Consider the following 18,043-nt stretch of genomic DNA (forward strand, 5'->3'; position numbering starts at 1 on the left):
AGGCGGCGGCGGCAGGGAGCGCCTACATTCCCCTCTGTCTGCTGCCCTGTCGTACCTGCAGCCTCTCCTCCTCCCACCGCCCCTCCTTCCTTCCTCGCTATTCTCCTCTTTTCCCCTTCTCTCCACGCTTTGTGCATTGTTCTTTTTGTATTATTGTTTTTGCTTTCCTTCTCTTTTTCCCCTCATTTTTTTCTTTTTTTTTTGTCTTTTTTTTTTTTTTTTGACCCTCTCCCTCTAGTGCCTCTTAATTTCCAGTTTCTTCCAGTTTTTTTTCTTTGGACTGTGCCTTGTCATGTCAAGATGGAAGTCAGGCATGACTGGCTTTCCTCATCCCCCCATGAGGGCTTCGAGCAGATGAGGCTGAAGAGCAGACCCAGGGAGCCATCACCGAGCCTCACGAGAGTAGGTGCGAACTTCTACAGCACTGTCAAGCAGCAGGACTACAGTGCCAGCGTCTGGCTGAGGAGGAAAGACAAACTGGAGCATGTAAGCCAGCTTCTATTTCTTACCCTTCTTTCTTGCCTTCTAGACGTCGGTCTACGTGTTCTAGTAGGCTATGTCTCACTCAGCTTGGGCTCCGGAAGAGGTCTTGCGCGAGTGGTTGGGCATGGTGCTTCCCAAGTGGTAGAAGTAGCTGCTCAGAGGTCCCAGGCTGGTCAGTTCCAAGGTAAATAGGATGTCAGCACTGTGCCCAAACCACATGGAAGTTTTTCCCTCACTGGAAATATTTTTGAACGTTCTTGGCTTTTTCTTCTGTTCCTCCAAATGTGGGAGGAGAAATATTGGGATAGTACAGATGGAGTTTAGAGCATTTATCTTGCAGTGTTTATAGTGTAGATCATAATTCCCAAATGAAAATAGATTTTTTCCTTTTTTTTTAATTACTGTGTTTTTGCTTGGCTTTTCCTTCCTCCTTTCTATCATAGGACTCTGAAAATGTTCAGTCTGTATGGGGTAGAGATTTCCTTCAAAGCATCTATTTTTGCAGCAGTGATACATGACTTAACTAAGTGTGTTTGGAACCACTGTTGAACTGATGCTGTGGGTTGCTGTAGTGAATATTTTATGACAATTTAAGGTGCTTCTAAGTATTCCTGCCTCGTGTGATGTTTGAAAACATTTTTCATGTTACTTCTAGCAGGAAAGAAATGGATTGAGATGGCATGCATACTGTCTAAGAGTTTTGAGTAGCTTATTAGATGGATTCCATTGTTTCAGTGTACAGCACAGTCAGAACAGGAAAGTAGCTGCAAAAGAATCTGAATGGGTTTGCATAATGCAACAGTGGCATCCTATATATTGGTGAATAATTTGTGATCAGTCACACTGACTTCAAGATGCACAGAAAAATATTTCCTGTGACGCAGATACCTGGAGTCTCTTTAAGTAGAAATGATGCTATTACAAGGATAATTGTCTTTATTATATGAAAATTCAAAATGGCATAGTATAGTCCTTTAAGGGTGAAACCTGAAAAAACCTCTGTTGAGTGGTTGATGGAGTATCACACTTCCCCCCTACCTCCTCCCCTCCCCCTGCCTTCTCACCAAACTGCACAATCTCTTATCCATGTTAGTGAAATCTTAAATTTGAGTTGTTTGTGCTTCTGGGGAAATGAAGAGAACTGATGAACTGTTGGAAATACCACATTTCAAATTTTGACAAAGATTTTGAATCCTATCTGCCTTCCCACACACATTTTTGTGATTCCTCATGCTAACAACAATGCTTCACAGTAGTAAGCTTGTAAGGAGAGCATTTTCTCATTGTGAATCAAGAAAGGCCAGTGCTTTTATCTCAGCAGAGCTGTTGTCTAGAACACAGGACATACAGCAATTTGACCTCTGGCTTTTGTGTCACGATTTTGCTATGTGTGCCTACATGTTGATATATGTCAGCAAATGAATGATTATTCATTTGAGGTGGTGGTGGATAATCTGTTTAGTAGCTAAATACTGTTCTGGTAGCTGAATATTTGCATGTTCATATATCTGCATTGAAATCAAATAGGCGTTAGCTTGCTTGAGAATGACCAAATGCTAAACCTTTATTTTGGGTGTGGGTTGTTTTTTTTTTATTGTTTTTTGTCATTGGGATCTTTTGATAGTTGGTATTTTGTCACAACAGTAATCTTGAATAATCCTGAAGCATTGGTGTGAAAAGCTTTTTCTGCTATCATTTGGATTTGAAAGCATGTTCTTCTGGGGATTTCCCTCTCATTTGATCCAGTTACTTTTATTCCCAGACCTTACTTAAACAATGGAAAAAATATAACATAAATATTTCTCTCTTTCAATGAGTATTTCATTGCCACTTATTGTGAATACCCTGCAGTATGTTAGATGTGCCAACTTTAAATACGTGAAAATATTGTTATTTAAAGTAACTGCATTAGTTCTGAGTGTTGTAACAGGCAGGGCATTTGATACATCCCCTTAATGAATGTGAATAAAACATAAATTAATTTCTCGATTGCATTTTTCTTCTACAGTTTTCTTGCAGGGCTATTTTCTATTTCAGATAAATCTTCAAGAGCTTCAGTGTTTTATTGCCAAAGAAATTACTTTCTCCACCTCACTCTTCCAGTCCAAAAGACAAACCTATTAATTAGAGATGCATTACTTTGAATGGTGTAGGCATTGATGGATGATAGCTTATGGCCAGTATTGGATGATGGTGATGTACAAACTCCAAGGTAGATGGCAGTCATGAAGAACTTTTCATTGCAGCCCCTCACCCTCCTGTACTCTCCTTGAGTTAATTAAATTATTTGATACCTATAAAAAATCCATATACAAGAAGGGGGTGTTCACATAGGCACCATTTTTTGTTGTTGTTTTTGAAAATACTTCATCATAAATTTGATGCTCTGTGGTGATGAATGTAGGCAAAAGAAGTTGCATATAGTGAGTACAAGTTAAGATATGCGTGAACAGGTTTTGAAGATTTATGTCTTCTCTTATGCCTTGTGGAAGGTTTTTTTGTTTGTTTCTTTTTGCTCCATTGGAATTCTCTTTTAAATCAACCTCATTGTGGTTGTAATAGGGATAAAATTATGCCAGTGTATTTTGAATGCTATTTCCAGTAAATTCTGGTAGACCACAGTAGGTAAAATATATTGATTTTCGTTAAAGTGAGAGGCATGACTTATTCATGTGTGACATTTATTCATATATAGTTTGAGGGACTGAAAAGCATCTTCAAAAGTCAGTTTTCATATGTGTATGTAATATAAAAAACCTCAAATGCGCAGTTTGTGTCTGGATTGCAAAACAAAGAAAGTTGGGGATCTTGGTGTTGCTTCTTTTAAATGGGTTTAAATTTGAAGTGTGCAGTAAAGAGGTTCAAAGTTCATCTGTTGTCAAAGCTTTTAAATGCTTAAAAGCCTAGAAGAAATTGAGATGCATAAATATGATGCAGTTTCTTTAAACGGTTTTATGCTTAATTATTGACTGGCCATGGAAGTCAAAAGATGGAATCTATTGCTGGCATCTTGCTAACTGATTTTACACCAGATGACCTTCATACAGTGTTTCCTCACTGTTGTTTTTTTTTGTTATTTTTTAACTCGTATTTATCTTTACTACGAGTAATGCAATTCATACCACATAGGATCTGAGCACAGCTTGATAGTTTTCTCCTATGAACTCAAGTGATATCTTTAAGATTTAATAGGACTGCTTTAATAGCTTAAAGACAGGCCAGTGAGCAGGTTTTGCTGTGTGACCTCTGTATACACACCTCTGTTGTAGCTCAATTTATATGTTAACAGGGGAAATAGAGGTCTGAGGAACTTTGGAGATGTGACCAGTGTTCTTTCAGATGTTTGACTGGCATTCCTGCAGAGCTCAGGTTGTTTAAGTTCAAAGTATCTGTCTCAACTGGTTCCAAATGCCTTTTTGTGAAGTTATTTGTCTGCTACTGGAAATAACTGGAGTAGAAACTGTTACATAAAAAAATGTCTCTTTTTGTATAGCATTTCTATTTTTTTTCTTCTGATGTTGCCTTTTTAATCAGATGTGACTTGGGTAAGAGGGAAAGAATGTGATAGGAGAAATGACTAACAAGCTTTTAGCTGGTGGGAGTTACCTAGATCTAATTTAATTTACAGCTGCTCTCAGTCATATCTGTGCATTTTTCAATAATGACAAGTATTGGAGCGCTGCTTTTGTAGGAGCTCAGCAAAGGGGGTTCTAGGTACCGTTTGTTATAAGAAAGAACAAAACATTAAAACAGAAGAGACTTCGTGTGTTTGAAGCTTATCTGTGGTACATGTATACTTTTTTATTACAAATATAGATATCATTTCTCAAATAGTACCAATGTTTCTTTAAAGTTTTAAATTTACGTGATTACTTTGTCTTTTAAACATAAAAATGAAATTTTGCCTTTTCTGAATCAGATTCAAAATTGTTGGGGGACATGGATTTACAGGAGTTGTACCTTCTTGGAGATCCTCACTCTGTTACCTTTAATATTGCCATTATGAGGAAAATTTATTTTTAGGTCTTGCACAGTCTCTTGTTTTTCCTTAAGTTTTAATCAAGTGCAAAGGCAGTGCTGGGATTTTCAGGTTCTAAGTACTCTTAGGTGGGGTGGGAAGACGGTTGATAGAGAAGAGAGAAGAAATAAATGCAAGAAGTCTTAGAAAGTGAGAGAGAGTCACCACCCGGATTCCAGGGTAGCTTATCAGGCAGATCTACAGTTGCAATGGATTGTTGGATTGTTGGAGGTTACATTATTGGGTTGACTACAGCTTCTTCTATCTAATCTTAATGACAGTACAAACTTATTTACAGGTCCAAAGTGGTTGTGTCAGCTCTTTATTGGAGTGACAGCTCTTGGCTTTTGGATCTCAGCAGGAATTTCTTTGTTCCCATCTTCTGGGTCTTGCCAGCAGATAAGAGGGAGCAGGGAGAAGCCAAATTGTATCTTGGCTCCACAGGATACAATGGTATCATCCCCCAATCTTCTGTACCGGTTTTTGGTCACAGGCCAGATCTTCCACCAATAAACACTCCTGAGCATCCCCTTTGAAGGCAAACAGCTCCAAAGAAATGCTTTCAAATGTAAAACTGTCCACAAAGTGATGACAACTGTGTGACAGCCACCACTCACGTTCTAGATAAGTCAGTCCTATCACAAAAAAGATGCTTCAGAAAGTGATCTTTGAGCCATGAGGAAAAAAAATTTCACAGTACTTACATAAACATAATTTCAAACTTACATAAACATAATTTCATGTTGCAAAGACTGAAAATATGATACCTAGTCATTCATTTTTCTAGTTGCGGTGAATTGACCTTGGCTGGCTGTTAGGTGCCCACCAAGGTGCTTTCCAGTCTGCGCCTCTCCCGCAGTGTGACTGGGAAAAAATAAGATTAGAAAGCACATGGGTTGAAATAAAGGTAGGGAGTTCACTTACCAGATATCGTCATATACCGAACAAACAGTGATAAGTAATTTGTAGCCAATAGAGTAGGATAGTGAGAAAGAAATCTCACCTTCTTATATCTCCTTCTTTGCTGCTGTTGACTTCACTCCTTCATTCTTCCTTCACCTGCTTCCTCAGCTGGTGGCAGTGGGAGATCTGTGTCCTGAGATCTGGATCTCTCACTCAGTGTGGATCTGTGTCCAGTCAATAACATTTTCTCTGCTGTTCCTTTCTTCTCATATTTTTTGCCTGATATGGGCTTACTCCCAGGGGATGCATTCCTATCATGAGAGTATGTGACCTGTATGCCTGGGTTTCCAGGATGAAGAATACTGAATACATACATAGGTGCCACCTCATCTGGTGAGGATGCAGTTGAACCATTTATTGAGAATTGAGGTCATCCATTGCTCAGGTGTTATAGAAGAAGCAAGTTAGCCTGCTGTTCTCTCACAGAGAGCTAAAGAGTGGGTCTATTGTGACTTTCACTATCTCATTGTAGTTTAGTAGGCAAGAGGGCCACTCAGATGGAAGTGAAGAAACATGTGCAAGGAGTTAAAACTTCCTTTCAGAAGAAGGAGAGAATTAATGCCACCCTGGTACAACTGGATGAATTAATTTAATCTGTCATTTTCTTATTAGGTTACAAATCTATTCCCATTTTTTTGGATGCATAGCTATCAAAACTTGCTCTATTTTCTTGCTTACCCCACAATTCTTTCACCTTTTTTCAAGGAAACAGAGGGTTTTTTTTGGCTCAGATAAATTTGTTTTTAGCGATGTGTTGAGTAATTTAATTGTATAGGTAATATATTGCCTTGGACAGAGAAATATCAAAGGTGCTTTTAGCATTCCTTCATTGACTTGTTCTTTGAACACAACCGCTAATAAACCTATTCAGCCATTTCTCTAGATGCAGTGTTCAGTGTTTACAGATGAATACAGTTGTACATTATTCTTATTAAAACAAAGAATTTCAAAAAGCATAGCTAGTACTGTTTCTGACTGTGTGATGTCAATATCATCAGCAGCTTTTTTTTACAAATTATTTGGTTGTTGCAGTTCAGATTATAGTCTTTCTGCTTTAATTTTTGTTGATATTTGTATTTCACTATTTACACTTACAATAAAACATTTAATAGGATAAAAAAAGAGCTAATGTTTTTGAGAATTGCTGCTAATAAAGCGAAGAGTGATTCAGATAATTTCTACCATCCTGATAAATTAGCCTGGATTTCTCTGAGGCATTTTATACCATTTGGAACAGAATCAAATGTAGAGCAGTGCTGAGAAGGAGATTGATTGTAAGGCTATCAGTCACAAGTTTAATTTTTGTGATCCTGTTGATACCAAAGTAAAGACTTACTTGCTAACAGTTCTGTGAATGTTAGTATTTGCTGTAAAAAGCCTACCACAGTGAGACATGTAATTCTTTTTTGACATGTGAAAGAGTTAGTAATGTCTCCAGCATGTGGAGGTGCTAGTACTTTCAGGGCTACAGAAATTGTTCCGCTGCTCATTAACTTCTGTCTGATTCTTTTTAGGCAGTTTTTTGTTTTGTTTTGTTTTTTGAATAAGGTATTATATATGCTGAGCAGGCTTCAGGCATGATATGACTTTGCTGTTACAGATTTCAGTTGTATATCAACTCCTTGAGAGAAGTCTATGGATCAGCTCAGCTATTATGAGCTTAGCACAAACAAAATGTAAGTGCCCATGTAGTATGTGAAGCAGATAATGGAGAAATCTGGCTTAAGCTAGTTTCTGGTTACTTCTATAGAACAATTCCCTGTTAGCTCTGGAAGAAGTCCTTTAAAGGCTATGAGAAGGGTGGGAGGTATGCTGATTGCAATGGATGGGATGTAAGAAATTGTAAGGTTTATGAAAGTATGCAGAAAATAAGGTAAATGATGACTGGAGTGAAGTCTACCTTAAGTTGTTTCAGAGTAGGGAATATAGAAGGAAATCAAACAAGTGTATTTGAACTTTCCATTAGCTGTAAAGAACAACGAACGAATGAGTAAATCAGAAAAACAAAGATACTTGTGAAATGCTGTCTTTGCTTCCCATTAGACTGTGTGCTTCTGCTCCTAATTAGAAAATTTGGGTGAAAGTGTCCATCAGGCTTTAAGAAATAACAAGAAATCACTTCATTGATAGCAGGGGTCATCTATTTTTGTATGTATTTTGTTCTCATTCATGTAGAAATATACAGGTGCTTTATGGATAATTAGGGAACAAAAAAAAAAAAAGAACAAACAAAAATACCAACTGTTTCCTTACAAACAACTGTGAAAAATGAATGTGGTGAGCCAAGATGGTGTGAATGTGACTGGTGGCTGTAACAAAGACTTGTCAAGTTGTGCTAATTCTATTTGGTTGCTTATTTGGGGAGGGCTAACAATCACCTGCAAAGTTTTACTCCTGGAACATTGAGGAAAGAAATCAAGTTATTCTATAGGAACTTAAAGTTAGCATCTTTCTTGTAGCTGCCAACAGAAGCTGGCCAATGGTTAGCTGTTTTATGAGCAGTGATGATACAGCCTATGATATGCTGAGAAGGTAAGTGGGATGGGAATAAGCTCAGGCTGAAGCTCTGTCAGTTTGCTCTAGGATCTGGAAACTCTAAGTGCCTGTGCAGAGTGGTGAGTGAGCGTTTTCGTCCCTATAAATCGAAGCTGATGTTAATTTGTAATCCTGTGCTGCTCATTCACTGTTACCTTTTGGAATAAAGTACCTCAAAAGTTTTAATTGTATGACTGGCTGAGGTAGCCATCCTGTTTCTTTCTGTTCTTCTCCCAAATCAGAATATCAGATAACTTGATTCCAGTCATTAAATAATTTTTATGGCCTGTAATAATGTGTTATGCATAACTTCATCATTAGAGTTTATAGGACTTTCTACTGACCATAGTGGTCTAATGATGACTACAGAAAAAGCAGTTTCCCCAATTTTTCAATTTACATATATATATGTAAATACATATTCAGATAGGGTAGGGAGCTTATCTTTCCCATCGTTTAGCAATGACTTCAGTCACAGTTTGAAGTATTTTCTAAACTTATTTATTCATGTATCTTTTCATGGAAAATCAGCATGTTTTTTAAAGGATCAAGTTGTGCTATTTGCAAGATAAAAAGTCATTTCTGTTCTGGCATACAGTCCTGTAAGTGCTGCTTGAAACAATATGGGATGAAGTATGTTCTGTGCTTCTTCTATTGCATCTGCAATTTTTACATTCCTAAGAAGATGCATCTTTAGAGTAAGATGTGTTACATAACTAAAAGCTTTGTAGTCATCCATGTTTTGGTGCAGATGATTGGGATGGTTTGAAGGAAACATAACTTAATGGCTTAAAACAAGTGAAAACAAAAAAAATCTACAAATGAAATCCCCAAAGTTTAAAAATTATTTTAAACTTCTTTTGTAGTGATATATTTGTAGAATGTGACTTCTGCCAAGTCTGTGATGCTGAAGGTTGGTGCTTATTTTGGATGCTGTGAGCAAAAAAAAGATCATAAATATACTAAATGCTGTTTCAGGCCCCTATAGGGACTACGATTTATTGCCTGAACAGTAACAATTCCATTGGGTATAATGAGAAACAAAGTCGTTTAAGCAGTTTTGAAAATGTTACCCTTTTAAACAATGCACTTGTCTTTGTAAATGTGAGCTTTTGTCTCTGCAGGCTATTCAATTCTATTCAATTCCCCATTGGGTATGTGGCAGGCAGATAGCACCTAGCCTTTGTGTTGCTTTATTCCGTTTCATGCAGTGTTCTTCTGTCTGAGTTTGATTCTCATGATTCAGGTGAACCAAACTCCAGCTGTGAAAAGCGGGAATATACCAGTCTGTATTCTCCAGATGTATTGCATATGTTCTTGATATGCATCAGCCTAAACCATTTTATTTCTGCCACTATATGACAAGTGAAAAATTAGACTTCTGGAAATCTCAGTTTTTACACAAACTTAAAACAATATATATTACTTTATTCACCCGACTTGTCTTTGCTTGCTGTGGCTGTTCCAAGCAATCTGTTTGGCTTTAAAGCAATTTTTGCTTCTTACCCAATTTCTGAAATCTGCTGTGTTGTATGTCTGTTTTCCTTTTTTACTTTTCCAGGGATGTCATTACTTAAACCAATTTACTTACCTAAATCAAAATTTATTTTAATATTTGCTGTAATTTTGTCCCATCACCTCTTCCATGAAGCTGATCGTTACTTTTCCTTCCCTAATCCGTGCTTCACATCCCCTACCTTCACCCATCCCTCTGACTTCTCTGCAAGTTCACGGCCCTATTTTAGGCATTGAGTGTCACCTCCTAGCTGGGCTTTTTGTGTAGAGCTCCTGGTGAAGTTATGGTGAGTGAGGGGTACATAGAACTTACAAAATTATGTTCTCTCACAAGGGTTACATCTAACTTTTGTACTGCAAGAAACTTTCTGAAACACTTTCTGAAGATCTTACATGACTTAAGCTCATAAAAATCCTGAGTATGTGCTTCTGAAGGCCCCGAATTTACAGTGAGAATGGAAGGTTCAAGTTGTGTGCAAACATTGTCTGTCTGTTGAGCTAATAATTTAAAAGGCTACAATTACATGAAGTTTTTGATTCCAGTGTGATTTTTATTATCCCAACCAGCAGTGTGTGCTTTCAGGATCTCCTCTCCTTGTAATTAAATAAAAGCTGGGATGTTTTCAGTGGGCAGAAATAAAAGCAACTGTACCATTGTACCTTGAAAGTAATGAAAAAATTTGTTCTAAGTATTATGAAATCTCTTTCCCAAGCAGGGGAACACGCTTATTTTTTTATTATTTATTCAGAGATAGGTAACGGAGTGCTAGTTTGAAGTTAGTTTGTGCAGGTAGTAAATAGGATTTCTTCTAATGTGAGGAGCAGTCAGAAGAAGATAGAGAAATGTTTGATTTTTATTTGAGCAATACCAGAATGTTAATACTTCACGAAGCCACGGTGCACAGGAAACACCTGAAGTATTTGAAATGTCCAAGCTTTCTTAGGCTACCCCTGGATGTGATGATAGAAATATAAGAGCTCTTCTAGGTGCGTTGTTGTTGTTGTCTTAAAAAGCAAACAAAAAACTCATTTCTTAAATATGGGAGAGGGATACTTCTTAAAAAGGTACAGAGATTCCTTTGTAGTAGGAATGATCAGAGGGCTACATTTGAGTTGCTGCTGTGATTTTTTTAAAAAGATTTTCCCCACCTGCTGGCTGAGGTTTTTAAAGTGATTTTTCAATATTTGAAAGCTGAACATTTTTCATAAGAACCTTTAGAAACAGTTGTTTCTTTGTTTTATTCCCTTTGATTCTGTTTGATATTAAATTTTCTCAGTTTATTTCTGATGTCATGAATTTTTTGATAGCATATTTAGGTAATTTCTTCAGGCTCTGAGTGCAGAAATTCCAACTTGAGTGGAGTAGTTTGAGGAACCAGCTACTGCTGGGTATTTGATTACAGCTGCCTTGATACACCTTATAAAATTATAATTCTGAATAACAGTTGTATGTATAATTAGAGACTCCAACATAAGCACTAGTGGTGGCAGAAATTGTCTGTGTTAGGGTGATGATGGAAACACAAACTCTTTTAGGGCCTCAGAAAAGAAAACATTAGATTTTCCAACTCCATTTTCCAAGCCATTGAAAGCTATTGGACTGGGGAGCAAAATCTCAAGAGAACTGACTGTGAAAGATCTTAGGACCAAAATTTATTTTTCAGATACCACATAATAGATTTGAGGTTTGGCGTTTGTATTAGCTCAGTACTTTTGGGTGAGTAATTACAAATAGGGTTGTGGTCTTTTTTTGTTGTTCCTGATACTTGCTTTTTTTCTCTTCTTTGGCGTACTCACTTTAAAGCTGAACTGTAACTAAAGGCTTTGGCTGAAATTAAACTCAGTAATGAATGTTCTAGTACAAACTACGTGAGTGTAGAATCACAGAATTATTTGAGTTGAAAGGGACCTTTAAAGCTTATCTAGTCCAACTCCTCTGCAATGATCAGGGATGTCTACAGCTCTAAGCAACCTGTTCCAGTGTCTCACCAGCCTCACTGTAAAAGACTTTTTCCTTATTTCTAACCTTCGTCTACCCTCTTGAAGTCTGAATCATTTCCCCTTGTTCTATCACATCACTCTGCTAATGTGTTTGTCCCCTTCTTTTCTGATAGAGGCCTTCCCTTATCTAAAGAGTAGCTACAGGTCACCTTGGAGCCTTCTGTTCTCCAGACTGAACAGCCCCAGCTATCTCAGCCTGTCCTTGTAGGCTAGGAGTTCCATCTCTTGGATTGTATCTGTGGCCCTCCTTGGGATGTGCTCCAGCAGTTTCACATCTTTCCTGTACTGAGGACTCTACATCTCCAGTACAGTACTCCAGGTGAGCTCTCACCAGTGCAGAATAGAGGGGCAGAATCAACTCTCTTGGCCTGCTGGCCACACTTCCTTTGGTGCAGCCCAGAATGCCATTGGTTTTCTGGGCTGTGAGGCTCATATCCAGCTTCCCATCCACCAATTCCCCCAAATCTTTTCTGTCAGGGCTGTGTATTAGCAAGATGCGTAAGAATGTTTACATGACTTTGTTTTTTAGATGTAATAAAAGAATGGGTATTTTTACCACTTATTCTGATTTCATCCTGGAACATATGGAGACTTTGGGTTTTTTAACTAGCTTTTGTTAGATTTAAATAAGGAAAATGGAAGCTACAGAGTCCGCTTAAGAAAATAATATGAAGCATTTAAACCAAACATGGAAGCAATTCTTGTCTTTCAAATGTTGGAGGTATTGTAACTGAATTGTTTCAGAGCTCTAATTCAGTCCCACTTCAGCTCATCAGTTCATTGGTAGCTTTTGTTGCTTTAATATCCTTATTTATTTACAAATTGGTGTATGACTGGATACAAAAAATGCATGTCTTCATCTTGTTTTCATTTTTAAAAAGATGTGCATTGATTTCCAGATGGATATGCTAACACCTTTGACTCAATCCTTTGGAAATTCATTTGCACAAATGTTTCTGGAGTGAGCTTTTTTCAAGTGGAAAAAGAAAGGCCCACTCTAAATGTAAGTATGAATGTAACCTGAATACAGAGGTAAAATGGATTTTAAAAAATCAATTTTGATATGTAGCTGTCTTACCTGATTTCTTTAAACATACTGATTCTGAAATGTAGGATTTTTTTCTTTCTGCAGTCCTTATTCCAGGTAATTGCAATTGATTTTAGTAATTCTAGCAGTTTTTATACTCATTTGCAGTGGAAAACTGCATTGACAGTAGAAACTGCCTTGAAGGTTCTAAGACAAGACTATGGAAATATTTACTGATTTAAAGAATTAAAGGGAAAGTACATTCCAAAATAACAGGAGTACGTTATTTCTGTAGACCATCCTTCTGGTTCCTAGGTAAGGCTTGATTGTTCCTGGATTTAGAAAATGTCTCTTTGCTTTTGTGAAAAATGTGGGGGTCAAAAACCCCCATGTCTTTTTTTTTTGAAAGGCAGTATTAATATGAGCAATCAATAAGAAAAGATTTTGGAGAACATTGATGTTACTTCAAGCAACTCCAGATAATTTTTCTTCGACCTTCTACTATTGAAATTTAGTTATTTGTTTCTGTACAGAAGGGCAAAACTTCAAGAAACATGTTACTGGATTTTTTCAATTTAATGTGTACTGCTAGTACAAATTCTCATTCTACTGACCAGTCACTCCTTTTCCTCCCCCCCCCCCGGACGTGCTTCTTGTCTGGCTCCCTTATGGAGTGCACTTCTTAAAACAGACACACATTGCAATAATTATTTTATAGTATCTTCTACTCTTTTCGTATTCTCTGTAACCATAGCTTCTGAGAGCAACTTAGGAAACTTACTGAATATTTGGAAAAGCAATACAAGATGTTGTAGAAAGTGGAATGAAAAACAGTCAGGTGTGGATCTGTTGGCATAGTGAATGTTCAGGAAAATGTTTCCATGGTGTATGACCTTCATTAAGTGGAAAAGATTATATAGAAATGAGAAATGGTGAGCAATTCCATCCTTTTTCTTTTTTTTTTTTTGAGAAGTAGAATCGTTCAGAAACTGAAAAAACCCACATGCATCCTAAGTTTTTTTCTTTCTTACACTTGAGAGGGAAGAAAAAGTCTAACATGAAAACTATTTTCTATTTTCATACTGCACAGGGAAAATACTGGGCACAGTCAAAATCTTGAATATAGCTTCTTTCAGAAAATGCAGTATAAAATATATTTGGTTTTGCTAGACATCTGTCATACAAATACCTGAGCAAAATGATAAAGCATAACAGAAGCCTGGAATGAGGGAGGAAGGAAGCTCAAGGAAGGTTTTGGGGAAAGAGTTCCTGCAAGTGAACTCACTGCTTTGTTGTCACAGAAGCAACTGGTTTGGGAGGAATGCCTTATCTGACATCCCTGCTCATGCAGGGACACCTGGAGCAAGCTGTTCAGGACCTGTTCAGGACCATGTCTGAGCTGTTGAGTAAGACTCCATCACATTCCTTCACAACCGGTGCCAGTGCTCATTCACCCACACAGTAAAAAAAGCATTTTCTTAAGCTTCAAATGGAGCCTCTTATATTTCACTTATATTTCAGTTAGTGCATAGTGCTCCACTACCTTAATCTTTGTGGCCCTATGTCCATGTCACTCATATGCTGGAGTCCAGAACTGAATGCTACACTTCAGATGTGACCCAAGAGAGCTACGTATGGGGGAAGAATCAGCTACTTTGACCTGCTGGCAATGCTTTGTTTAGTACTACCTAGGGTACTGTTAGCTTTCTGTGAGATGAGGGCGTGTTGTGATTCATAGTCGATGTCCACCAGGACCCCCAGATCCTTTTCAGCAAAGCTGGTTTCTAGCTGGATACTAAACAACATGTACTACTACCTGGGCCTGCTGATCCCCAGGTGATGTACCTTGCACTTCTCTGTGTTGAATTTCCTCAGATTTTTGTCAGCCTACCTCTCTGGTGCGTCTAAATTCTGGATGGTAGTGTCAGCCACTGCACCCAGTTTTACGTATTTGCTGAGGCTATACTCTGCCCTCTCATACAGCTCTTTAATGAATCTGCTGAACAGGATGAGACTCAGTTTTGACTCCTGAGCCACTTATTGGCCTTCAAGATTTTTTTTTTTTACCTTGATCACCACCTTCTGGGCCTTGCCCTTTGGTTGATTTTCATCTCACCTTCTCTATTCATCCAGACTGTACTTTAATGGCTTCTTTATGAGAATCTTCTTGAAGACAGTGTCTACAGCCTTATTTAGCCCTTTTATCGGGCTCCCACCTGCTCTCTGCTGCTGTCTTCTGGGAAGTCAACTGCCTGGGGCATAGCTACTTCATCTCATTGAATAATCATCTCATGTTTCGTGTACTGTTGCACTAAGAAGATGAATATTTAACACTAATGTATTACAGATCTCTTTAGTGAGTTTGAGGCTGGTTAATGCAAAGAGTCTCACAGTTTTGTCCTATTCGATTGTTTCCATCCTCTGAAAGCTTTCATATACAACTTAGATGCTATGCTGAGGTGAGAAATATTTACCTCATCAGTGCATGGTGAAGTCTGTCTGCCAGCCTTAGTAATTCAGCTCTGTGAGAGCAGGGGATGTGCTGAAGTGGTCCAGCTCCATGTTGAGAGGCTGTCACAGTACCCAAATAGGTCTTGTTTACCTCCTCATCTTGTTTGTAAAATGTGACTTGCAGCTCACAATATGCATTCAATTGTATATTCAATGAAACTGGGCACATCGTGACCAGTGAAAGGTCAGTAACAAAATCATGTTAATGCTTGAGTAAATCTATAGAAAAAAACCATCTCATTTCATTTTTCTTAGGTAAAAAAAAACAACTAGCTATCAAAGGCTGCCTGTTTTTTTGTTGTTTTATTAACTCCTTTGATTGCATTTCTATGCAACTTTATAAAATACAGTTTTTTAAATAAGATTATTGCCTATATAGGCAAATAGTGTGACAAACACCTGGTAACTAATATCTGTTGTGGTGAAAGATTGCTGAACTAAAATATATGTAGTAAGTGTATTTTATAAATCTCTTGGAATTTAAAGGTTACTTTGCTGGGAAATGTGGAAAACAGTGTAATAAGTTAGAGTATATATACTTGCACATGCTTACTATCATTTCTTACAATGCAGTATGTTTCATAATTGGATTACTGGAAACTTTTCCAGAAAATATGTAGTTCTCTTGAATAAATCACAAAAAAGCAGAGCTGGGAGTTCATTGAAAGACACATATTCCATGCTTATACCCCTAGGCTGTTCTCTTTCTACCTTAGTGCAGTATATAACTGTGGATGATATTACTTTTTAAGCATCTGGACAAACAAAAATAATATCTACCAGTTTGGAAATATTTCGAGCGTACTATGCTGTCTTGCATTTTCCAGAATTATTGCTTTTAGCTAGTCTTTTTCATTACAGGTAATATTAAAGTGATTCAATAATATTTTTCATTACAAATTTACCAGGTCTGTAAGAGTTATTAATACTTAAGCAACAACACTGACTTGGTTTTACTGTTCTGTCTTGAATAAGTTAAAGAATTTTGGTTCAAAGAAAGTGGTGTAGCCTGCAATATAATTGCATTAGGATTTTGAGGCTAAGTGGGTATGAACATTTTTCTCATAAATATATAGTAAACTCAATCTCTAACTGCTAACATGGTTTTTTTTTTCCTGCTAAATTCTCTTATCTTTGTCTTCTTGTGTCTGTTTATTTCTTTGGAACATAACCTAAAGCCATTGGAAGCTCTATTGTTTTGAATGAAGTTGCAGTAAGGGGTTTAAAATTCTCAGAGTTAATGTTTGAAGGAAGAGATGTTGATGGTTTATGCAGTACTTGTTACTGTGAAGCTGTTGTTTTGTGGGATTTAGGCTGTGCTTCATTTAAACTACTATATTCAGCCTAGATACTGATTTACTACTTAACCTGACTAAATATTGAGACTATTTCTTTATAAGTGGATTGTAATATCATATTGCAGTTAGTAAAGTGTTTGGGGTTTAGGGTTTTCTTTTTTTTCCTTTTTATTTAGAAATGAATGGGTAACCGTGTACATACAATGTACCTTTCTTCTTGTAGTAAAAACAAGAACTCAAGTAACAAAGTCATGCTTCACCAGATGTGATGTTTTTCCAGAAAATGTTATCTTCTATCAAAAATCTATTTTCCTGCAGATAGAGATTGTAGTTTTAAGTACCTTAACGCTTCTGTAACTGTGCATTCTGAACGGAGCAAGTACTAGTTCCTGATTTATTTATTTTTAAATATTGAAGATTCTGTTCTACCATCCCAGCCTTACTTCCTACCGCCTACCTTGACCTTGTAAGATGATTTAGAACCTGTTCAGGTTCTGCACTGCTTGTCATCAGGGAACCCAACGTTTTCAGTGCCTGCAGACTTAGTGCTGCAGAATAGGCAGTCACTGCACAGAAGGTGAGGTATAGTATAAATCAGACTTTACTCTGTCCATTGTAATGGCTGCATTCCTATTCTTCAGCTAGCTAACAGTTGTTCTTATTTTTCAGAAAATAGGAATCATTGGGTCAGTGTTCAAAAAGTATGTTTTTGTAACAAATGCATCTATCTCTATATATGCGTATCTATATATGCATTGTTACCCATTCCTAATTGTATTATTTTATGTTCCAGCTCATAAAATTTGTTTGTTTTTTGTTCCCTTAGGGAATAACTACTTGATTTCCAGCTGTGTGAAGGCACATACACAAGTTAAAACAAGTTCTTCCTTTCTCAAACTGTTCTTTCTCATTTAGTTGTGCCTTCAGATTATTTCAGGTTAAAATCTTTATCTTCTTCTAATTATAAGGTTGTTCTAGCATGTTTTTTAATGCAAGTAAAAAATGTGTGTGTAATACTGACCTTAACATTCATTCATATCAACCCAGATTTAGCCTTGCTGTGTCAGATGTCCAGCATAAAGAAGGCTGCTCCAAAAGTAATGCCTCTTATTTTACTGTTGGCCCACGATGTCACAGGCATGTGTTGGTGGTTTAGCAATAGAGATTGAACCTTTCTACTCACAGTATTTCATTTTTTGGTTTATCTTTTCTATTGTAAATCTCTGAGAGATGAGACACCTTGGCCTCAGTTTTCATATATCCTTGGTACTTGTACAGGCTTCATCCGCAACAGCAAATATTCTAGAGCAATAGAAGTAGATATGAAAAGCAAAATATATGGTGCTGAGGCTGAGAGTGCTCTACATTAGTTCCCATTAGCTGCTTTTGAGCATTAGTTGCAATCCCGAAATGCATCTGTAGGTTTAATCCAGCTAAAACCAGTTTGCCTATTCCTGGACAACTCTTTGAAACAAGCCTAAATTGGATTTGTAGTTGATGGCCAAGAAGACTTTTGTAGAAGAAGTTAGTGATCCACCTTATAACTAACCCAAGTGTATGCATCTTGAACAAAGCATGACTGCTAGTTACTTGAGATGTGTATTTAATCAGTGTGCAAATATTATATGTACTTGTTCCCAGGAACTGTTAATTTATTAATGAAATAAGATTATTAGAAACCACTGGAGTCTT

At 37.2% G+C, this 18,043-nt stretch overlaps 1 protein-coding gene across 1 annotated transcript in view; it reads left to right on the forward strand.

Moving 5' to 3' along the window:
• Positions 1 to 300: 300 nt before the first annotated feature.
• Positions 301 to 18,043, forward strand: part of PLD5 (phospholipase D family member 5) — a 151,410-nt gene continuing 133,667 nt past the window's right edge. The window contains exon 1 of the mRNA XM_065729759.1: positions 301 to 486. Within this exon, the coding sequence (XP_065585831.1) occupies positions 301 to 486 (186 nt within the window). The remainder of the gene's footprint in view (positions 487 to 18,043) is intronic.

This window comes from Cyrtonyx montezumae, unplaced genomic scaffold (genome assembly GCF_038088225.1).
Source record: "Cyrtonyx montezumae isolate F1298 unplaced genomic scaffold, pur_monq_1.0 scaffold_0, whole genome shotgun sequence".
In the NCBI taxonomy this organism is placed as follows: domain Eukaryota; kingdom Metazoa; phylum Chordata; class Aves; order Galliformes; family Odontophoridae; genus Cyrtonyx; species Cyrtonyx montezumae.